Source organism: Carassius carassius, chromosome 34 (genome assembly GCF_963082965.1).
Source record: "Carassius carassius chromosome 34, fCarCar2.1, whole genome shotgun sequence".
Classification (NCBI taxonomy): Eukaryota; Metazoa; Chordata; class Actinopteri; order Cypriniformes; family Cyprinidae; genus Carassius; species Carassius carassius.
The window spans coordinates 24,888,410-24,909,626 of record NC_081788.1 but is presented as its reverse complement, the minus strand read 5'-3'; the positions used below and the strand labels follow the sequence as shown (position 1 = coordinate 24,909,626).

At 34.2% G+C, this 21,217-nt stretch overlaps 1 protein-coding gene across 1 annotated transcript in view; it reads left to right on the top strand.

The window, feature by feature from the left end:
* LOC132114842 (tight junction protein ZO-2-like) overlaps positions 1 to 21,217 on the top strand; it is a 63,619-nt gene that overhangs the window by 32,344 nt on the left and 10,058 nt on the right. Inside the window, exons 3-18 of the mRNA XM_059523199.1 lie at positions 1,109 to 1,233; positions 1,900 to 2,002; positions 2,931 to 3,546; positions 5,060 to 5,163; positions 5,951 to 6,104; positions 11,052 to 11,163; positions 11,533 to 11,654; positions 12,370 to 12,433; positions 13,066 to 13,216; positions 13,652 to 13,760; positions 16,128 to 16,347; positions 16,544 to 16,725; positions 17,576 to 17,671; positions 18,758 to 18,837; positions 18,980 to 19,190; positions 20,788 to 20,888. Of these exons, the coding sequence (XP_059379182.1) occupies positions 1,109 to 1,233; positions 1,900 to 2,002; positions 2,931 to 3,546; positions 5,060 to 5,163; positions 5,951 to 6,104; positions 11,052 to 11,163; positions 11,533 to 11,654; positions 12,370 to 12,433; positions 13,066 to 13,216; positions 13,652 to 13,760; positions 16,128 to 16,347; positions 16,544 to 16,725; positions 17,576 to 17,671; positions 18,758 to 18,837; positions 18,980 to 19,190; positions 20,788 to 20,888 (2,550 nt within the window). The remainder of the gene's footprint in view (positions 1 to 1,108; positions 1,234 to 1,899; positions 2,003 to 2,930; positions 3,547 to 5,059; positions 5,164 to 5,950; positions 6,105 to 11,051; positions 11,164 to 11,532; positions 11,655 to 12,369; positions 12,434 to 13,065; positions 13,217 to 13,651; positions 13,761 to 16,127; positions 16,348 to 16,543; positions 16,726 to 17,575; positions 17,672 to 18,757; positions 18,838 to 18,979; positions 19,191 to 20,787; positions 20,889 to 21,217) is intronic.

The following is a 21,217-nucleotide window of genomic DNA, read 5'->3' as shown; positions in this document are numbered from 1 at the left end:
TTCATGTTTTTGATAACTTCTTCTAACCATCATATTATGTCCATATGGACACATGCATGTATAAATGATCACTGGATATTCCAAATAAGGTGTTTTCGTGAAACCTAGTTGTCAATTTACCAACAGCTTATGTGCATCAAAATGTTTTGTTCTTGGGTTCTCTTTGTACATGTACTTCTGTCCATCAGATAAAGTAACCCCCCCCCCCCCCTCTCTTCTCATCTTCTCCTTCTTTTTACTCAAGCACAACAGGATGTGCATCTTTGTGTTCACACACGCTATCCAAACACACGTTGATGCTATCACCAACATCTACATCAGACTCATCCTGGGAAAACATCCCAGTGCTTTGGCATGTCAGATCTCTGGGTTCAGATAAGAATAGACTCATCCCATCTCTGCAACATAAAAGGAAAGATATAAGCTATAAGCTTTGGAAAATATGGGACAAAATGGTACTTAGAAGTTTATGTGGCATATCATGATCTATATCGTTTCTGTGATATTCAGTTACTCAGAAACACAATATAAGCTTTTGTAATATTTCCACACAGATTACATTTTGGCCAGTGATTCAAATACATTTTATGTGCATTGCCGCACAATTTCAGAGCACAGATCAACCAAAAATGCCCGCATAAAATGGTTTTGATTGAGGATCGGTTGACCAGTGTATCTCTAGATAAATCCCTCCAACACTGTACCACTCCGAAATCTCGGTTCTGTCAGGTTTTATCTCTTGAATATATTTGGAGCAGACTGCATCAAGCCTGTGATACCTGCTCATTAGACTCTATTTGTTCAGTTTTCCTCTGAGGCAGGTACACCAGGTTGTTATTTGGCCAAGCACTGAGGTGGAACCATGTCTCCATTAGCTTTGGTATGCAATAGCTTTATGAAAAACTGCACTTTGTTGGCACACAGTCACTGATTATGAAAGATAAATCTTATAAGCACATGGATGTGATTGTGTAACACCAGTGGCCATTTGTGCGTTTCTATGAAGCGATATTAAACACTCCAGCTCTGGGCAGGCTAGCTGTGATGTATTACTGCGCAAATGCGCTATTTTCGCACTGAAAGCGATTTCTCTCTCTTTCTTTTGCAGGACTCTAAGATGGGCTTTGGAATTGCTGTGTCCGGCGGCCGGGACAATCCAAACGTGGAGACCGGAGAGACGTCCATCATTGTGTCAGACGTGCTGCCAGGAGGACCGGCCGATGGGCTGCTCTTGTATGTAACACTCACCATGCTAATGCATACGTGTTTAGCATATTGGTAAACCATTATTTTACACTAGCATAGGGAGGTTGATAAGCATTGAGTTTGCATGTAGAGCTCTTCAAAACAACATGAAATCAAATATAACCATGTTTATGGTCCTTATAAATGTCCTTGGTGTTTTAGTGCATGCTTTATTAATGCATGTTATTCAATTATATATTTAAATAATTGAAAATTGCAGTGCTTACATATTTTTGTAGGCCGACCCCAAAGTTTGTATCACCCTGGTTTCATTGACAAAAACCTGATAAGATTTTTTTTTTATTGGCTTTTGGATAATTGTAGAAAAAAATAAGCTCTATGACCAACAAAAGTTTATGATTCTTTCAAGTTTTGTTTATTATGGCAGTCTTCACAATTTAACACCACACAATTCTGAAGCCTAAATCCAATAGTCAGAAGTCAAAAGCTAAACGTTGGCTGTAAACTAGCATCACCACCACTGAGCTTCTCACAATTCTCTCAGTCTTTCTTTAAAAACATAATTTCTAAAAGTTTAAGTTTTTATTATGCAGAATTTAAAAGACATTATGGAGGTGAAATGCATTGCAAGTGCTAAGTGTTTTAACAATGAATGTGTCAGTATTTAGTTGTTTTGGTTTTCTTTGTGGACAGTGAGAATGACCGTGTGATGCAGGTCAACACCGTCACCATGGATAATGTGCCTCATTCATTTGCTGTGCAGTCACTTCGGAAATGTGGGAAATTGGCCAAAATAGTAAGTATTTTTCAAGTTGACCTTTATGAGAGGCATTCTGGAATATTTCTTACTTTGGATACTAGCATTGGTTAGCAGTGTCAGATATTAACTTTTTTAATATGTGAGGGCCAGTATGTGCCTCCTGGAATGGATTATTCAGGGTAATTGTTTTACGTTTATGAACATATTTTTTAAAACCTATTTTTAACCATCAATTTATGTCAAATATGTGAATTTCAAGAAAATTAATATGAATAATTTTTGTAATTAAAATTGAGCTGAAATAAATAATAGATGAAAAACTAAAAGGTAGAAATTAAAAAAAGAATAAATAATAAAAGGGGGAAAACATACAGAATTAATCAAACTTATATAAAACTATGATATTATATAAATAATGTTAAATTAATATTATATTAATAATATATAAATTAAATTAATGTAATTGATGTTACCTATGAATTAACATTAGATAAAAAAAGTAATGCAAGATATCACAAATGCATAATGTAAAATCATAAATTCTCTACTCAAATACATTTTAAATATTCAGCATGTACATAATGACAGTATTATCTCAGGCTAAATTATTTTAAATTTATATTTTATGAATATTAAGAAATCTATTAAAAGTTCAATAACACATTTTTTTACTACTACTAATAAAAAAATAAAAAAACATGAATTTTTCCTCCCAAACTGTTTTAGCCGTTTTTTTTTTTTTAACACTTTTGGTTGCTTTTTTGCTCTGCTACTTGCTGTATATGTAGTTTAGTGATTTCTGTCTGTTTTAAAACATGTTAATTCAGCCTTCAAATGTATGTACTGCAAGTGATCCAAGATTAAGTAATGATCATACAGTAAGAGAAATGTTTGCTTTTAGATATGGTCCTTTTGATAACAGTGGGCTGAATGGAAGACTAATTTTATCCATCGCTCCCCACAGACTGTAAAGAGGCCTCGCAAGGTGCCTGTTCTCAAGCTTCCACCATCCCCCAGCGCGGATAGCCGCGATTACAACATATCCAGCTATTATCCCGAGGACAACCGCAGCGTCCACAGTGACCCGGACTCTGATTACCCTCGGGGAAACGGCGGCCTGGGCTACCCCCGTGAAAGAGAGCACGACCGCGGCCTCGACAAGAGACGGATAGACTACCTGGAGCCGGATTACCGTAGCCAGGACTACGACACCCGGCGGGAATTGAGCAGAGGCAGGAGCGCGGAGAGATCGCCCAGCTCTGACAGCGGCTATCGCAGGGACGGTAGCCGGGGCCGGACACTGGAGCGTGGATCCAGCCCAGAGCCTCGCTATCACAGGCAGCACAGTAGAGGCCGCGGCGGAGGAGGAAGCCCTGCCGGAAGCTACGGGAGGGAAAAGGGCTATGACACGCAGAAGTATGACACCCGTTCGGATGATAAGATGATCAGGAGTCACAGCAGGGACCGGCTGCAGGATCGCTCACCTTCACCCAGCAGAGAGCGAGCCAGGGGAAAAGACAACTATGAGCCCCTGGAGCCACCCATCAATGTGATGCTGGTGAAAAACAGACCCAATGAAGGTGAGAGTTGTGGGACCTTGTCACTTATAGCATATTTTGATATTAAAGTTAGGTGACTGATAAAAAAAAAAAAAAAAAATTCTAACTGTTTAGAAGGGGCATATCATTCCTTTTTTTATTACTTTTTTCTTATTACGGTTTTCTTTCCACTGAGGTCCGAGGTTTCTTTGCACCAAAAACCCTTTCCACTCTTTCCAGACTCTTTGGTTTCATGTAAATGAATTATTATTTGGATGTATATCTTATTGCCTTATCCATGTAAATTTGATTTCTTGACAGTCAAGTGTAAATAGCTCAGTCCCAATAACAAGTTTATCATTTATGGGCTTTATTAAAGAAAATACTCAAAGTTGGAACAATATTTATGACAAACACTGACAAAAAATTAGCAATCAAATCAATTGATCAAAAGTGACAGTAAATCACTTTTTAAAAAGTAAAAAAAAATACAATATTTGAAATAAATGCTGTTCTTTTAAACTTTGTTTTTATCACAGAATCCTGAAAAAAAATCACAGTTATCACAAACATTTAAAGCAGCACAACTGTTTTTAACTTAATAATAATAATAATAACAACAACAACAACAATAATAATAAATATTTCTTGATCAGCATATTAGAATGATTTCTGAAGGATCATGTGACACTGAAGACTGGAGTATTGATGCTGACATCAGCTTTGACATCACAGGAAAAAAAAAACGTTTTAAAATAAAAGAAGTTATTTTAAACATAACAGCATACTTCCATACTACATCAATCATTTTTATCTCAAAAGAGTAAAATATGGCTTGATATGACAGTTTTACAAGAGCAGAGCTTTTCTTCCTGCTCTAGAGATCAGGTCAGATGCTGTGGAAATAATACACAATATAAAAGGACCATATGATCTTTTTCTCGGTTTCTTTTTTCACTCTCTCGTGTCCTTTCACAAGGTTTCCTCTGGACCTCCACACATCCATCCTAAGACAGTTTGTCCTCAGTGGAGTTTGATGATATTTAAATCTGATTTATTTTTGAAGGCCCTGACAGATTTCAGAAGAAATATATTCCTGTGACTCAACATAAAGCGACCCGTCTCTTTTGATTTTCTCACCAGCCCTTCATAATTCACAGCCTTGAAGGGCAAAGTGGGTAGCACAGTTTATTACCAGATTATCTTGCCTAGGGTTGAGAAATTGGAATCGGTTGTTGTTTGAGAACTGGGTTTAGTTTTTAGAACAAAATTGGAACTGAAAGAGTTTCATCATGTTCAGTTCTGTAAGTGATTCTTGTATGTTCAGCAGTGAGCTCTGATTCTGCTCATAAGGTCAATACTCCACATGTTCAGTTTCCATTTAAATTGTTTGTGGTGTTTGATCCATTTTGAGACCATTAAACTAACAGCTGGAGGGATTGCTGTGTACTTAAAGGGTCAATGTCATCATGGCTGTTAGGCTCATGTTAGGCTCATGTTCGGGTCATGATAGAGGTGCTGCACAGAACCAATGTTTCGTTCTGATTCGCTGTAGAGTACGGCCTCCGGCTGGGCAGCCAGATCTTCATCAAAGAGATGACCAGCACTGGATTGGCTGCCAGAGACGGAAATCTCCAAGAGGGCGACATCATTCTCAAGGTGCCTATCAGACCCTCCACACAACAGCCATATTAACGCATCAATTCTGTGAAATTGTCATAAAATAGCTGGATTTACTCGTGCTTTCTTTAAATACATATATTTAATGGCAGATTCATGTGGATGATGACAATATCTAGAGCACTATTCACAATCAGTTTGCTTAACTAAAGCTGAAAAAACCCCTATATAAATATTACATTTAAATGGACAAAATAAGCATAAATAATATATACATATACATAATATTGGCTGATGGCTAATGTAATGCAGATACATTAAAGATATCACACAATTTAAAGACGAATTACATACAAACAATTCATAAAATACAATATATTTACATTAATTGACAATACTTTTTTAATTTAATATTACATAATATTTACAGAAAACTAAACTTTGTAAAAAAAAAAAAAAAAAAAAAAAGATAATATAAAATAAAAATATAAATAATTAAAATATTATAAAAATATAAATGTGTAACTTGTTCACACATATTCTGAATATTATATTTTTATATAATTTTTTTTTTTTAATGTTGAGAACTGTTTTTTAGATATTGTTATTTAAGTTAACATTTAAGGAACATTTCATTTTAATTAGTAATATTATTTGAAATGACAGTATCAGGGGAAGTTTATCAGTAATTATGATTTATTTTGTTGAATTGAATTAATATCAGAGTTGTTAATGTAAATGTCCATCAACCATTCAAGCATCTCAACTCAAACTCCTTAACATCAGACTTAAACCAATAATGATATGTCTTTTTTTTATTTTTCAGATCAATGGGACGGTGACGGAGAACCTCTCTCTGAGTGATGCTGGAAGGCTGATTGAGAAATCACGGGGCAGGCTGCAACTGGTGGTCCAGAGAGACCACCGACAGATCCTGGTGCGCATTCCTGCCCTGGCAGACAGCGACTCGGAGCCTGATGGTAAGTTCCTCCTATCACACTGCATTTGTTAATAGACTAGTCTTCATTACAGCGTTTCCTGAGCCGTGGTGCTCACCCTCTGGCTGTTTGCTCTTCAACACCACACTTTAATTAAAAGCAAGTAGCAAGAATTGGACCTGATAAATCAGATTAGCAATATCATGTACACATTCGCTAGGCGCTTAGGCTGTAATAAATTACCAGTAATTATGCATGTCACTATTAATAGACTTGAAATGAGTGTTGAAGCACAAAACCCAATTTGTCACTGTCTGTGTCAGAGCAGGGTTATCATCCAGCGGCACAATTACAGATGTGTGTCATGGATTTAATGAGTCTGGTCATCTATAGAGGTGATACAGCGTTAATGCTTTCAGACACGGGTTATAAAACTTCCTCTGGCTGTAGAGTTATAGATTAATAGTATATTTAACAGGAACGCATATAGTCATTTAGAAATTACAAGACTGTATTGTCAGATGTAGACTCTGTCTTTTTAGCCAAGAGCTGAGATTTACAGCCCCCATTTATATCTGCTATTAACATCCGTCTTGGGTGATCTGCCCACTATTGGACCACATCAAAGACAATATAGTGAGACAAACCATTTATAGAAAAAAGAATGGGAGGAATCGTAACACTATATACACAATATAGCAGCTGTGTTAAAGTCTTATAATTCACATCATCTAAATGGATTCAAATAGTTTGTAAAAAAAAAAAAAAATGTATATATATATATATATATATATATATATATATATATATATATAAAATTAGTTTTCAAATATTTGTATTTATTTTTTTAAACAATGTTAGTAAAAAATAAATGTAAATTGATTTAAATAAAATCAATGTTCCATTTTAATTGTAGTTGAATCATTGTTTTTCTATTTTTACTAGTGTTTTATGTATGTTCATATAGTTTATTACTTTTTATTTCAGTTTTAGTTATTTTGTTACATAAAGTTAAACTAAATTAAAATGAGAAACGTAGCTGAAATAGTTTTTTAGTATTTTATTTTATTTAATTAAAAAAAATTATGGTTTTAGTTTCAGTTTTAGCTTACTATATTAACCCTAATTTATTTATTTGTTTAATTTATTGTTATTGTTTTGAAAATACATGGACATGTATGCATGTTAATAGCAGTTATCTTAACCCTGCTTTCAGATACATAGACACCATTGTTTACACTTGCACATAATTAATATTTTAAGGCCAGAAAGATGCGCTTAAATGAGAAAAAAGCTAACTGCATTCTTACAACAGAACTGTTATTTTTGTGTTCTCTTTTTACAGATAATACAGTTATGTCATACTTTTAGCTGATGGACCGCAGAGACACAACAAGTCTGGTTGCCTTTGACTTTTAATAATGACTGTGCCTCAACAAACCTGTAAAACTTTCACACTGTGCTCTTATATTTTTATGCTAACCTCCTTTTTAAATACCTTCTTTAATCAATAAATAAGTCTACTGAATGTTATGTCTGTGTGGTGGTGACTTATTTAATCTTGGTGGAGAAGCTGTGTCTGGAAGGGTGTCACAGTCTCTCAGATGCTATTTCATACTCTTCAGCTGTTGTTAGGGTGGGACAGCTGGATATCGTATGGCTTTTTCTGACCTACCATCTTCGAGGTATTAATTGCAGGTGGAAGGAAGTACATTTCAGTACAGAAAAATTATCTGCTTGTCGAGTGGGGCTGTGTGGTACAGATTAATGCATTTCCACTGTACGGCACATTCAAAGACGTTGGAAAATGAGTCACTGTAGGCAGTGTGTGTGCTGCTTTGAGCCGGTTGGAGAAGTAGAATCAAGATGAGATTTACACCCTGCCATAAAAATGCAGCACGTACTGTTCATTTCCTTCGTACGCGCCATTGTGCACTACTTTTTGACTAGATGATGTGATTGCCGGCTTTCAGCTATTTCCTAATTTTTATTGTTCATTGTATTCAAGAAGCCTTGACTTTGGTAGCATTCATAGATAGCAGACAGCACTGATTTACAAAAGTATGAAGTACTATGAAGGGGAAGAAGTTTTTTTTTTTTTTTTAAATTTAGTTAGACATTTATTAGAAATAAAAATGTGGTTTCTTTTAAGGAAATAAAATAATACCAAGGACATGTTACAAAAATATATAGGTAAATTTTGATTTCATGTTGTCATTTGTGTGGTATTTTTATTATCAGTCACTACAAAGTCTGGGAAATAAAAGGAATATTTACAATATATATCACTATTATTATACTGGTACAGCTTTTTCAAATAATGCTTTTAGCTTTTTTTTGAGGGTGTGATTTAAAAAAAAAAAAATTACATTTCCTTCATATTTAGTAATAAATATGAATACCAATACATTAATATTTATATATTCTTTAAGTTTAATGTTTTATTTAATATATAATATTTATAAATTTTATAGTCTGTGTTTGTGTGTGTGTGTGTGTGTGTGTGTGTGTGTGTGTGTGTGTGTGTGTGTGTATGTATATGTATATACACACACACACACACACACATTTTAATGAAACTCCTTTTTAGAAACTCCTTTTTAGATATAATTTTTTTTTTTCATTTATTTAGTCATTTTTTTATGGAGTCCCTCTGGGGAAAAATTGTGACATTTAAAGCAAATACATAAATATAGAGGTATCAGATGATAATTTTTTCCAAATAATATCACCCAGCCCTTACCTTTTCTGTGTGTATGTGTGTGTATCATACTCTTTGTCAGTCTCTCGGTTATATTGTGTGTGGGTGTGGGTGTGTGTGTGTTGTCACAGTAGTGCTCTGAACTAAATCAATGATGGTGGTTGTAGCTGAAGCAGAGGTCCTGGCTGTGCTGTATTTGGTTGTATTCAGGGAATGTACACACAGCTGTCTCAACTCTGTGGTTTGTTCTCCCCTTTTTAAGAGGCAGACTGTAATTTCATCCACCCACCAAACAGATGGAAACACACCTCTCTACCCCACAGCCTGGAAAACACCAGCTCCCTGCTCCTCCCTGATAGTCCTCAGAAACTACTTTTACATGCAGCCTGTAAAAAATCAAAATGAAAAGCCTTCAAGCAAACCATAAAAATAAAAATAAAATTGCAGCTTTATCTAAATAAATTAAGAATTTAATTTAGCAACATGAAAACATGAAACTTTTTTGGGATCATTATAGATAATTTATAAAAACAAACATTCAGAAGTGATGCTGACTGTCTTCTTTGCAGGAGTCAAGCCTCTCTCTTTTATAGTAACATGACACTTAATGCCTCTTTTGCACCACATTGTCAATAATTTAGTTAGAATATATATCTCACACATGTAAACATATGTTTTCATCATATTGCAGATTTGAAGGTACATATAAATAGTACAGTTAAATTGAATTTAATGAGGAACCAAGGAAATGTTGTGCATGAAAACAAAGTAGAAAAAAAATTATATATATATATATATATATATATATATATATATATATATATATATATATATATATATATAATATCTTATTGAATGCATTTTTAAAAAATTATAAATAATGTAGCATATATATATATATATTGGATTTGTGATCCCAGATTTTCATTTATCAAAAAAAAAAAAAAAAGTTGTGCATTATACTGTATCTTTATCTCCAGACAGTGCTATGAGCATATTTATCACTGTTAGCTCTGAGCATTAACCCCCTGAGTTCTGAAGCAGGTGGGCGGCAGTGTCCTTTTGCTCTGTTATAGATGGAGAGTGTTGTAGATTTGGAGAACACTCGGCACTCAGAAGAGCAGAGGAGTTCTGTTAATGCACTGGACATGTACTTAGATCACCAGCAGACCACAAAGTAACTCTTTTCTTCTTCCCTGGCCGTCACTACTTCTGTCTTGCTTTCTCTTTCAGGGCGATACTTCATTTTCCTTGCTCTGCTTCTTGTTAGTTTTACTTGTAATCGAATAACTTTCAACAATCCTGGACAAAGTAAAGCTCTAGAATGAGAAGTTAAAGGAATAGTTCACCCTCATGTTGTTACAAAACCTGTGATACTACTTTTCTTTTGTGTAGCAAAAATTTTAATATTAAGTAGAATATTCATGCAGGAAAATGGTGAGTATGGTCTGAAAATGAAATGAAACTCAAGAAATGCTGCAATTGATTCACTCAGTTGAACTTGAGAAGGTCTGATTCATATGTAAGTCATTCTTTTGAGGTGATTATTTAAAGAAGAACAGGTCAAAAATAATGTAGAAGTAAGACAGCATGATTCGTTCTTGAATCGTAGTGATCACATCCTCAGTTGTTTTACTGACTCTTAACTGCTAAAAAATTAGTTGGTAAAGGCTTCTTCAGTTTCTTAAAATTTTATGTTTCACAGTAGAAAAAGTCAGCTTTGGAAATGACATGAGGGTGAATAATGCTGACCCAATTTTTTTTGTGAACTATTCCTTTAACTGTCAATATAGTGTAGGTGTATGCAAGCACTAGCTGCTTTTGAATACAAATCTGCTTTCCAAGACATTTTCTATAGATGTCACTTCCTGTATTCCTTTTTTCTCTGCCTCTCTCAGGGTGTTTTGTTCCTAAAGATTAATCACACCTGTCCGACACACCTTCTGCCTCTGTATAACGCTCTATTAGTCTCTCCACAACAGCTTTATGAAATTCTGGGTACTTGAGTCACGTAGGCATTGTAAATCAGCGCGATTTGGGTTGTGTGTTTGGTCAAACCGCATGGATATGCTGTGGTCAGAACCACAGTATACAGTATATAAACATAAGTGATTGTTATAACGGGGCAGATCTTGGCAAATTAACACCAAGTCATCAGTAACATGGTGGTCTGTTCTCTGTGGTTGTGGGTCCATTTACTTTTGTCTCTTCTGGGCCTCTTCTCTTTTCTGTCCTAGAGGTTGAAGGAAAGTCCATTGCTTCTCATTGTAGACTCTGATTTCTTTCAGATATTTCTGAGATGGAGTCGTACCATTCCTACTCACCTCAAGATGACCAAAGGTCACGCCAGTCTGACCTCTCCTCACACTCTTCCAATGAAATAGCGCGAGAGAACGCCAGGTGAGGACCGCTTGGAGATCAGCTCCTGATATGTTCAACACGTAATGGGGATGCATTATACAATGGCTAAAAAAGTCTTTGGACATTTAGATAAGTAGTTCACAGAAAAAATTTACATTTTCTGCACAAAGATAAAAAACTAATGTTTTGTCCATGCAATGAAAGTCAGTGAGGTCCAGTGTGTGATCTGGATGAATATCTTTGCATTAAATAACAAAACATCAAACTAAGTGGTACTTAAAGAAAACAACACAAGCACACCTTTCAGTCAGTATATTTAAAAAATAGTTTAAGATATTCAAAAACTGGTTGTCAAATGTTAGTGGAACATGCATGCATCGTGTTCAATCTAAACTGTTATATTTTCAGGGAAGATCCGCAAAGCAGATTGGCAAAGAGTGCTGTAACTTCCTCTCCTTATAAAACTCAAGAGAAGCCACTTCCAGCCAAGCAGGAGAGAGTAGAACCACAGGAAGAAGAACCATCACCATGTAAGAACATGAATCTCTATATACCCCGTAGTCAAACTGGTAGATAAAGACCCGCACTGTTGATTAATTGATGAAGCAGAGGATTGACAGAAACTGCAGCGTTGCATAGGTTAAAAACAATGGTTAAAAACGACTTTTACCTCAGTGGAACATGAGGTAAACAAGTTTATGTAGGTTCCCCAAATTTGTCACTAAAACTGTCATTGTTAAAGAAAATAATAACTACATAAACCTATAGTAACACAACTAATTTATTTATAATATATATAAAAAAAAATAATAAAAAAGATTAATGAAAAATTATTTTAAAAATTTAAGTTTTCTATTTTAATATATTTAAAAATGTAAAATATTCCTGTGATCATTTATTTTGTGTCACATGATCCTTTAGGAATCATTTTCTGCACAAAAAACATTTCTTATTATCAATGTTGAAAACAGTTGAGTTACTAAATATTTTTTGTGAAAACTTTTACATTTTGTTAATAAAATAAATGTCACATAAATGTATTTACTGTTTGATCAATTTAATGCATACTTGCTGAAAAAAAATAATTTCTTTTCTTTTTTTTAAATCTTACTGACCCCAAAAATTTGATCAGTGTATTTCTTTGTTAACTTGCCATCGGCAGGTGTGATTTAAAAGAAAAATTGTCTGCTTTCAGTTGTTTCAGAATTAAACTGATATTAGACCATTTTATTATTCAATGTGCAGCTGCAATAAAGACGACACCCAAGATCCTGCTCAGACCGAGCCCTGAAGATGAGGCCATTTACGGGTGAGTGGATCCTGTTAATATCCCACAGGTTCAGCCCTCCTCACACATGATCCTATTCACTGAACTAAGATCTTATTCACTAACCAAACAGTTCTTATTTTCATTTAGTTTAACTTAAAGGGACAGTTCACCTTCAGTTGCTGGTCCTCATTGACTTCCATGTTATGGGGGGGGGGGGGGAAACACAATGCAAGTCAATGGCAAGTGAAGATGAACTATCCTTTTAAGTACTAAAATAACCAAAACTTAAACTAACAAATGAAAGGTAGACATAAAAAATAAAAAACTAAAACTAGTTTGAAAACTTGAAAATATGAAAATAAAATCTTATTCAGAATACCATCTCAAGCTAATAAAAAATAATATTTTGAGCCTAATGGGAACATTGTGACTTTGCTATAATTCCTATATATTCAATAATCAAAACAGATAAATTATCCAAATTGATTCTATATTTATATGCACACATTATGCAATGGTATATTTTTAAAAGTTTACATTTTTGCATAATATTTTTTTTTAGGATTGGTGTGTTTTTGTCACATTTTTTAAAACCTTTCTAAAATGATGTCACAGGAAAACCTTCTCAGTTAAGATTTGAGCAAATCCCCAACTCTCGCTCTCTTTCGAAGGCCTAACACAGTGATGGTGAGCTTTCAGAAAGGAGAGAGTGTTGGCCTGAGGTTGGCTGGAGGAAATGATGTGGGAATATTCATAGCTGGAGTTCAGGAGGGCAGTCCGGCCGAAGAAGAGGGTCTTTGTGTAGGGGATCAGATCATGAAGGTACTGCTCTGATCATTTTGGGTTATCTTGTTTCTGACGTTATAATAATCAAGCTGTTTTTATTACTTTATCTTTCAATCTTCTGTATGTAAGTGACAACTCTTATGATTATATAACCTTATTATGCTTATTATTTTGGCTTCATAATTATTCAGAAATAACCCAAAATGGGTGGACTGGGTAGGGATGGAGCTTTAAGTTAACATTACGTCAACATACTAGTGCAGTGTTCCATGTTATGATCCCTTTAGGAGGAGAGAACATGCTTTGAATTTGATTTGCATTTGCCACATTTTCTTTTCAACGGTGTGTGCGTTTGTGTGCGTTTGTGTGTGTGTGTGTGTGTGTGTGTGTGTGTGTGTGTGTGTTTGTGTGTGTTTGTGTGTGTTTGTGTGTGTTTGTGTGTGTTTGTGTGTTTTCTGTCTCTCCCTAAAGGTGAATAACGTTGACTTTCGGGGCATTGTGCGAGAGGAGGCCGTGATGTTCCTGCTGGAGATCCCACGGGGTGAGGTCGTGACCATTTTGGCACAGAATAAGACTGAGGGTGAGAGCAAGAATACATGAGCCAACAACAAAACGCACAAATCTGCGGTTGCTTCACTCAGGAAACACACAAATATTTTGTACGTAGTTATCACTTGGCACACCTGTATAATTCTATGCCTATGTACCATTATTATTATTATTTTTTTTTTATATGAGTTCATTTATTTTTATATTTGTATCTTTATTTACAGCACCTTTAGTTTTTTTCATATCATAGTTTATTTTTATTATATATTTTTCATATATTTATGTATTTTTTACAGACCCTTTTGATTTTTATAATAATGTGTTCATGTGTTGTTCTTTATAATTTTATATGTGCAGCTAGATTTTATTGTAATTAGGTATTTTATTTATTGTTATATTTATTAGTTTATATTTTTAATTTTTCTGTTTATTTATTGTTTATTTGTTTAAACACCTTTTGTTTTTATTATAATTAAATATTAATTTATTTATTACCGTGTATCTTTTAAAAAATATTATATTTTTATTTGTTTGTAATACCTTCTGCTTTTATTATAATTAAATATAATTTTATTTATTATCTTTTTTAAGCACCTTTTTAATAATAATAATAACAGCAATGAATTGAATTATTAATAATAATATTTTCCACATTTTTCGAAATAATAATAAAAAATAATAATAATACTTTTTTTAGATTTTTTTTTTTGCTTTAGTACAATGACAATATAAATACCAATTATTTTATTCTTATACAACATGTTGTCATGATAGCTCACGCAGTATAAACAGGTCTTAAAATGTATAGCTACTATTATTTTAAGAAGGAGGTCCTTTTGCAACAGGATTGTCATACTTGGGGGTCTTTGGCATTAAAAAGTATAAAAACAGCAGTAGAACTAGTTACCAATATTACATCACTGTATGTGTGAATGTGAATGTGTCCGGAACTGTTCGCTCTTCCCCTCCCCCTATACACACAGAGGCCTCGGCTTGTTGCTCATCACTACAAAACCAGTTGTAACCAGTTTTGGCTCTTCCAGGGACTGCCGTGTCAAGTGCCGTCATGCGAACATGTGCACAAACATACCAAAATCCAGTTTTTCATGTTTGTGAGCTTTGTTTTCTCTTGCCTGTTATGTGAGGAACTGAATGTCTGGCATGAAAACCCCATGCTGATGTTTATTGGGTCAATCCTGATAAAAACACATCTCTCGAAGTCTTTTGGATTTGGAGTCCAACCAAAAACAAGTTCCTAACCTCATCACAAGACAGCAGGACGTCAGCACTGACGCGGCTTTCTCTGCTCTATCCCTCTTTTTCTGCTGTCATGCCATCCTTTCATCGCTCTCTCTCCCTGGCTTCATCTCTATTCCTCTTACTCCATCTCCTCTCGGTGTGGGTGTCTCATGCGAAAGCGAGGTCTGGCGCTGTCAGGGGTTGAAGCTCTTTTGTTGTGAGCTGAGACAGATGTGGTGTCAGAGCTTTAATCAAGAGGGTGACGGCACCACTGTAGAAAATCTGGCCGCTGAAACTTTTATCCTTGACACCGTAAATCCTAAGTCAGATAACATTAAAGTTCACAAATTATAAAATTACATCAACCATGGAAATCTTACATCATATTATGATAAATTATTGAATCGGATTGGAGAATTTAATTAAATGCCATCAATTGAAAATTCATTAACAGAATTATCAGCATTGGTTTGGAGAAGGAGAAAGATTGAAAATCACTTACAGCATAGAATAAATATTATATATAAATATTAATAAAAATTACTTTGTTTACCAATGCATTTATATGTTTTTATTTATTATAATGTATATATTTATTTGTTATTTATTATTTTATATTTATAGTAAGATTTAATTATAATGATGCATTTTATGTATTGTTATATTTACTTATTTATTTGTTTAACTGTTATGTTTAACTATTTAATTGTTTATCCATTTTTTGTATTTTATTTTTGTCTATGCATTTAATTATTTTTACAGAACTTTTTAAATTCTATTATAATTAATATATTTATTTTTATTTTGTCTACTTATTTTTTCATTAAGCGTTTTAATTATTTTTTTATTTACATCATACTTAGATTTTTTTATAGTAATGATGCTTTTAATTTTTTTATATTTTATATTTATTACATTTTTTATATTATTTTTTATTTATGTTTAAAGCATTATTTTTTCTATATATATTTATTTTTTAAATGATAGTGCTATTAATTTTAGTCTTGTTTCACATAGTCTCTGTCTCATCCTACAGATATATATTGCACAAAGAACTGAAATGCATTTTCAGTTGACCCTAAAACATTGGCATTGCTTGCATCATGCTCTACTAGTTAATGCTAAGTTTAGGAGTTTATGCTTCTGTTTTGTGTCCTAGTTTATAAAGACATCTTGGTGTCCGGTCGAGGGGACTCATTTTTTATCCGGACTCATTTTGAGTATGAGAAGGAGCTGCCTCACTGTCTTGCCTTCTCCCGGGGAGAGATCGTCAAGGTGGTGGACACCTTATACGACGGCAAGCTGGGAAACTGGCTGGCCATCCGCTTGGGCAAAGACAACAAGCTGCTGGAGAAAGGCATCATTCCCAGCAAGAGCAGGTGAGAATGGAGAGGGGTGGAAAGTCTTTGCATGAGATTAAATGACATGTACAAGCTAAATGCCTTTAACATCAAATGGAATATGAAGTTGTATTTATACTGGACATAAGCAGAAAGCGGACTCTGCTCTATAATGACTTATCGCTTTCTTTGCATAACCCTGCTGCTGCATAACCCCTGGTCCTGTACTGATCAGAGCGGAGCAGATGGCAAACGTCCAGAACACACATAAGGGCTCAGGAAGTGACAGGGCAGACTTCTGGAGGCTACGTGGTCAGAGGGCGTCCAAGAAGAAAGATATGCGGAAGAGCCGAGAGGAAAGTTCTGCGGCCGTCTCCACCCGCTTCCCTGCCTATGAAAGGGTGGTGCTGAGAGAAGGTGGGTGCTACAAACCAAAAAGAGAGTATGTTACAATCACCCAACAGTGTGTGTGTGTGTGTATTGGAGATGTTCTGTGGTCCATTATGGCTTCGACACGTCCAACGGATCATGTTTCAGAAACGGCTCTCTGTGCTGCTTCGCTAAAAATAGGCGCTTAGTCTATTTTTGACTGACTATTTTTGAGGATCTATTTTAAACGATGAAGAAACAGCTACAAATCTTTTATCCCTGTCATTCATAACTGGACTTGTCATTCATAAGTGTATTAACTTTGCCTGTAGGATACAGAATGCTAATTAATGCTAGCTAATTATATAAATAACAAGTGTGTAGGGAGCCTTAAACACTGTGTAGGGACCCTGTTAATCGGAAAACAGCCAGAAAATACATCTTGAACAACTGATGCATTGGATGGCAAACATTGTAATCTACTTATCACAGTACCTGTATCATTAACACAGCTTACACACAACATTAGTTACATGTCTGAGTGGCTCGGCCTAACAGCACTAATGAAAGTCTCTGCTTACCCACACAGACAGCTGAGGCATTTTTAATACTTTTGAAAAATGGGCTCATCACTGAGAAAGATTGCTCTCTACACACTGTTCAAGAAAAATTACACAAAAAAATCATCATGATTTATGTGACCAAAACCACAGTCAAGAATTTGAAAATGTCTGTTTCGAATCGTCAGTCAAAACTCTCCTCTCAATTAATCCTTTCTAAACCCTATTAACATGAAGTGTTTATTACCATTAATATAAACCATTTAGTATTTTAGTAAGGCTAAAACATATTTCCTCTGCTGTGAAACCTTGTTCGTAAGCTTTGTCTTCTCCCATAGCGGGCTTCCGAAGGCCGGTTGTGCTGTTTGGACCAATCGCTGATGCTGCCGGTGAAAAACTGTCTGAAGAGCATCCAGACGAGTTTGTTATTGCCAGTGAGTTCATGCTACTGTCTCTGTGATACCATCAATAATGTCTGAAGGGATGCTCACAGATTGTTTTAGACTCTTTAATTAATTAAAGAGTAATTAATTAATATTAGCAACATGATGTGATGCTTTTGAAATTCTGTTTGGAATAATAATAAATTATAATTTTTCATATATATATATATATATATATATATATATATAATCATAATAATAACAACAATTATACATTTTTATTGCTAAGTTATTTTATAAAATTTTATTTATATCGCTTTTTGGGTCAATCCTGTTAAGTAGTACCTCTATCATTTATAATCTAAAAATATAGTTAATGTGTCTATAAATATATATATATATATTTATATATATATATATATATATATATATATATTTGGGATCCGTAAGATTTGTAATGTTATTGAAGAATTATCTTATGCTCATTCATTTGATCAAAAATACAGAAAATATAAAATGTATTTCTGTGTTGCACAGCTGAATTTCCAACAGCCATTACTCCAGTATAAAGCGTCACATGATCCTTAAGAAATCATTCTAATATGCTGATTTATTATTAGAATTATCAATGCTGGCAACAGTTGTGCTGCCGAATATTTTTTTGGAAACTGCGATACTGCGAAAGAGCAATTATTCAAAATATAAATCTTTTCTAACAAAATAAATCTTTGCTATCACTTCTTAAAACTAAATAAAAATTAATTTCTTAAAAAAAAAAAAGAAGAAAAATGTACTGATCCCAAACTTGAACTGTAGTGTATATTGTTAGAAATAAATGCTCTTCTTTTTATCTTTTTATTCTTCAAAGAATCCTGAAAGAAAAGTATCCCAGTTTCCAAAAAAATATATTAAGCAGGACAACAGTTTACAACATTGATAATAAATCAGCATACTAGAATTATTTCTGAAGGATCATGTGACACTGAAGACTGGAGAAATGATGCTGAAAATCCAGCTTTAAGCCAAAAGCCAGTGCTTTAGCTAGCATTACAATAAAAAGTTACATTGTACATGTTGAGTAAGTTTTCTTAGTTGTAGTTTAATAATACTCATTGTTTGTGTTCAATGGCACACCAGAAACTGAACCAAAAGATGCAGGGTCAGAAAAATCCTCCGGGGTGGTTCGTCTCAACACTATTCGACAGATCATTGAACAGGTAACGGAGTATACACACACAAATTACTAATCAAAACTTACTGCATTCTTTTGTTTCACTCAAAGTCAATAACATAAATGTCCATTTAAGCTGTGCATATTTTACCTACGTTCAGCAATGACATATTCTTTCACTGATGCAGGACAAGCATGCTCTCCTGGATGTCACCCCTAAAGCTGTGGACACCCTGAACTACACACAGTGGTACCCAATAGTCATCTTCTTCAGCCCGGACAGCAAACATGGGGTGAAGGCGATGAGACAGAGGATCATCCCCAACTCGAACCGCAGTGCCCGCAAACTTTATGACCAGGCTCTGAAGCTCAGGAAAACCTGCTCACACCTGTTTACCGGTCAGTCCTGGGGGGTCCAGACACCACATAAAAAATAAAACGCTCATTATTTTCGCAACCCTGTATTGTCTCAAACAGTGTTTGGTTAAGTTACTCAAAAAAAGTAATCCACTACAAATTACTAATTACTTAATTAAAATTGTAATTTGGTTACATTACTGATTACTGCATTTAATTAATTTAACTAATTTACTTTTAAGTTACTTTTTCAAGTTTACTTTACATTATCAAACCTAGAAAATACACTATAAAGTGTAACTCATAGTTCTTTCATTAATTTAATAATGACTGATAAAATACACAAGCCTATTATTTTTATAGCCTACACTCCCAATATCTACAAAACTTTTTTTTTTTGCTTTGTAAAATATGTAAAACAAATACGGTGCGCTTTCTGCATTGAGTCTCTGTGAATATCTTCCTGAAACGAGTCACTAAAATGAATGAAAATGACCTGAGAATTACACTATATCTAAAGAAAGCTTGAAGTGTCTATTATTAAATTAAGTCATGTCGAAAACAAATATTCTCTGTTAAAATAATCCATATGAAGCCAACGCGAGGTACAGTTTTCCCGTCTGAGCTCACCTTTAATGTGTCCATGCACATTGCGCACTATAAGATAATCATCTATGTGAAACCAGGCTTGGTCACAGCACATCTGTATACAAAGAAAGTTAATCTCAGCTACTTTTCGTTTTTGGAAGAAGATGCGTTGTGAGGAATAAGCCTTGAATTGTAGCAGATGATCTCATTCTAAAGAGTCATTTATTTACTTTTATTATTGTTACTGTGACAAACTTGTGCACTTTCACTTTTTTTTTTTTTTTTTTTACCAAACTATAATGCCAGAATGAAATATGTCGAGTGCAACATTTTAAAATATGATAGATACAAATTGAAATACGACCTTTCATTGCATCTAATTGTTGTAATTCTCTGGTGATTTATTAAAGGGCATACTGACATGCAAAGCATAATTTTTACTTTTCATAATTTTTAACACTGTATTTGTAACTTAAGTAACATAATTTTATTGGCATAAGTAACTGTAATCATAAATTAAAAATGAAACGCATTTACTTTACTGTGTTACCAGGAAAAGTAATTAAATTACAGTACTGGCATTACTCTGTAATGCGTTATACCCAACTCTGGTCTCAAACCTGTATGACTTTCTTTCTGGAACATTAAAGTCTTATAATTAGCTTAAAATTGTAATTATTTTATTATTAACTTATTTTAATGAAAGATCATAGCATTATAGAAGTAAGTTTTGCTTGACTAAGCATGTACATTTGTTTAAAGAAAATATAAAAATGGACTATTAAATGATTCTCTTTAATAAAATGCTTAAGAACTGAATCCAGGGAAAGTGCAGTAAAGAGAAGCTATGGTGTATTGTGATTGGCACATATCAATATAAACTGACTTTGATACAGATTCCAATTTGAAAATCTCCAAATGATTAAAGCAGCTGATGGGAACACGGTGAGATAAATAGATCAGGCTGAATCTAGAGAACAGCTGACCCAAACCTAAAGGTTTTGATTTCCTCTCTCTTTCTCCCTCCATCCATCCCCCATCGGTCTGTTAGCTGTTATCGATCTGAACTCGGCTAATGATGCCTGGTACGGCAGTTTGAAGGAGACCATACGAGTCCAGCAGACCCACGCTGTGTGGGTCTCAGAGGGGAAGGTAAAAACAATGGACGATGTAGTTCTTCACCACCTTCTATCCACTCTTCAACCAAACCTCTTCTTAAAGGCAACATCAAACACTGTTTACAAACCATTGTGCTTCTGCCATCTGAAGCTTGAGATGAATCACTCATATTCCTCAATTGTATGTCACTTTGGATAAAAGCATATAATAATTGAATAGATGTAAATGTGAATAATTAAAAGTAGATATGCAGCAAGATTATCCCAATATTAATTAAACTAGGGATAAAGCGATTACTGGTTTGGTGATAAATCATGATAAAATTCCCCACGGTTAGTTTTACCGTTTCATATTTTAATAAT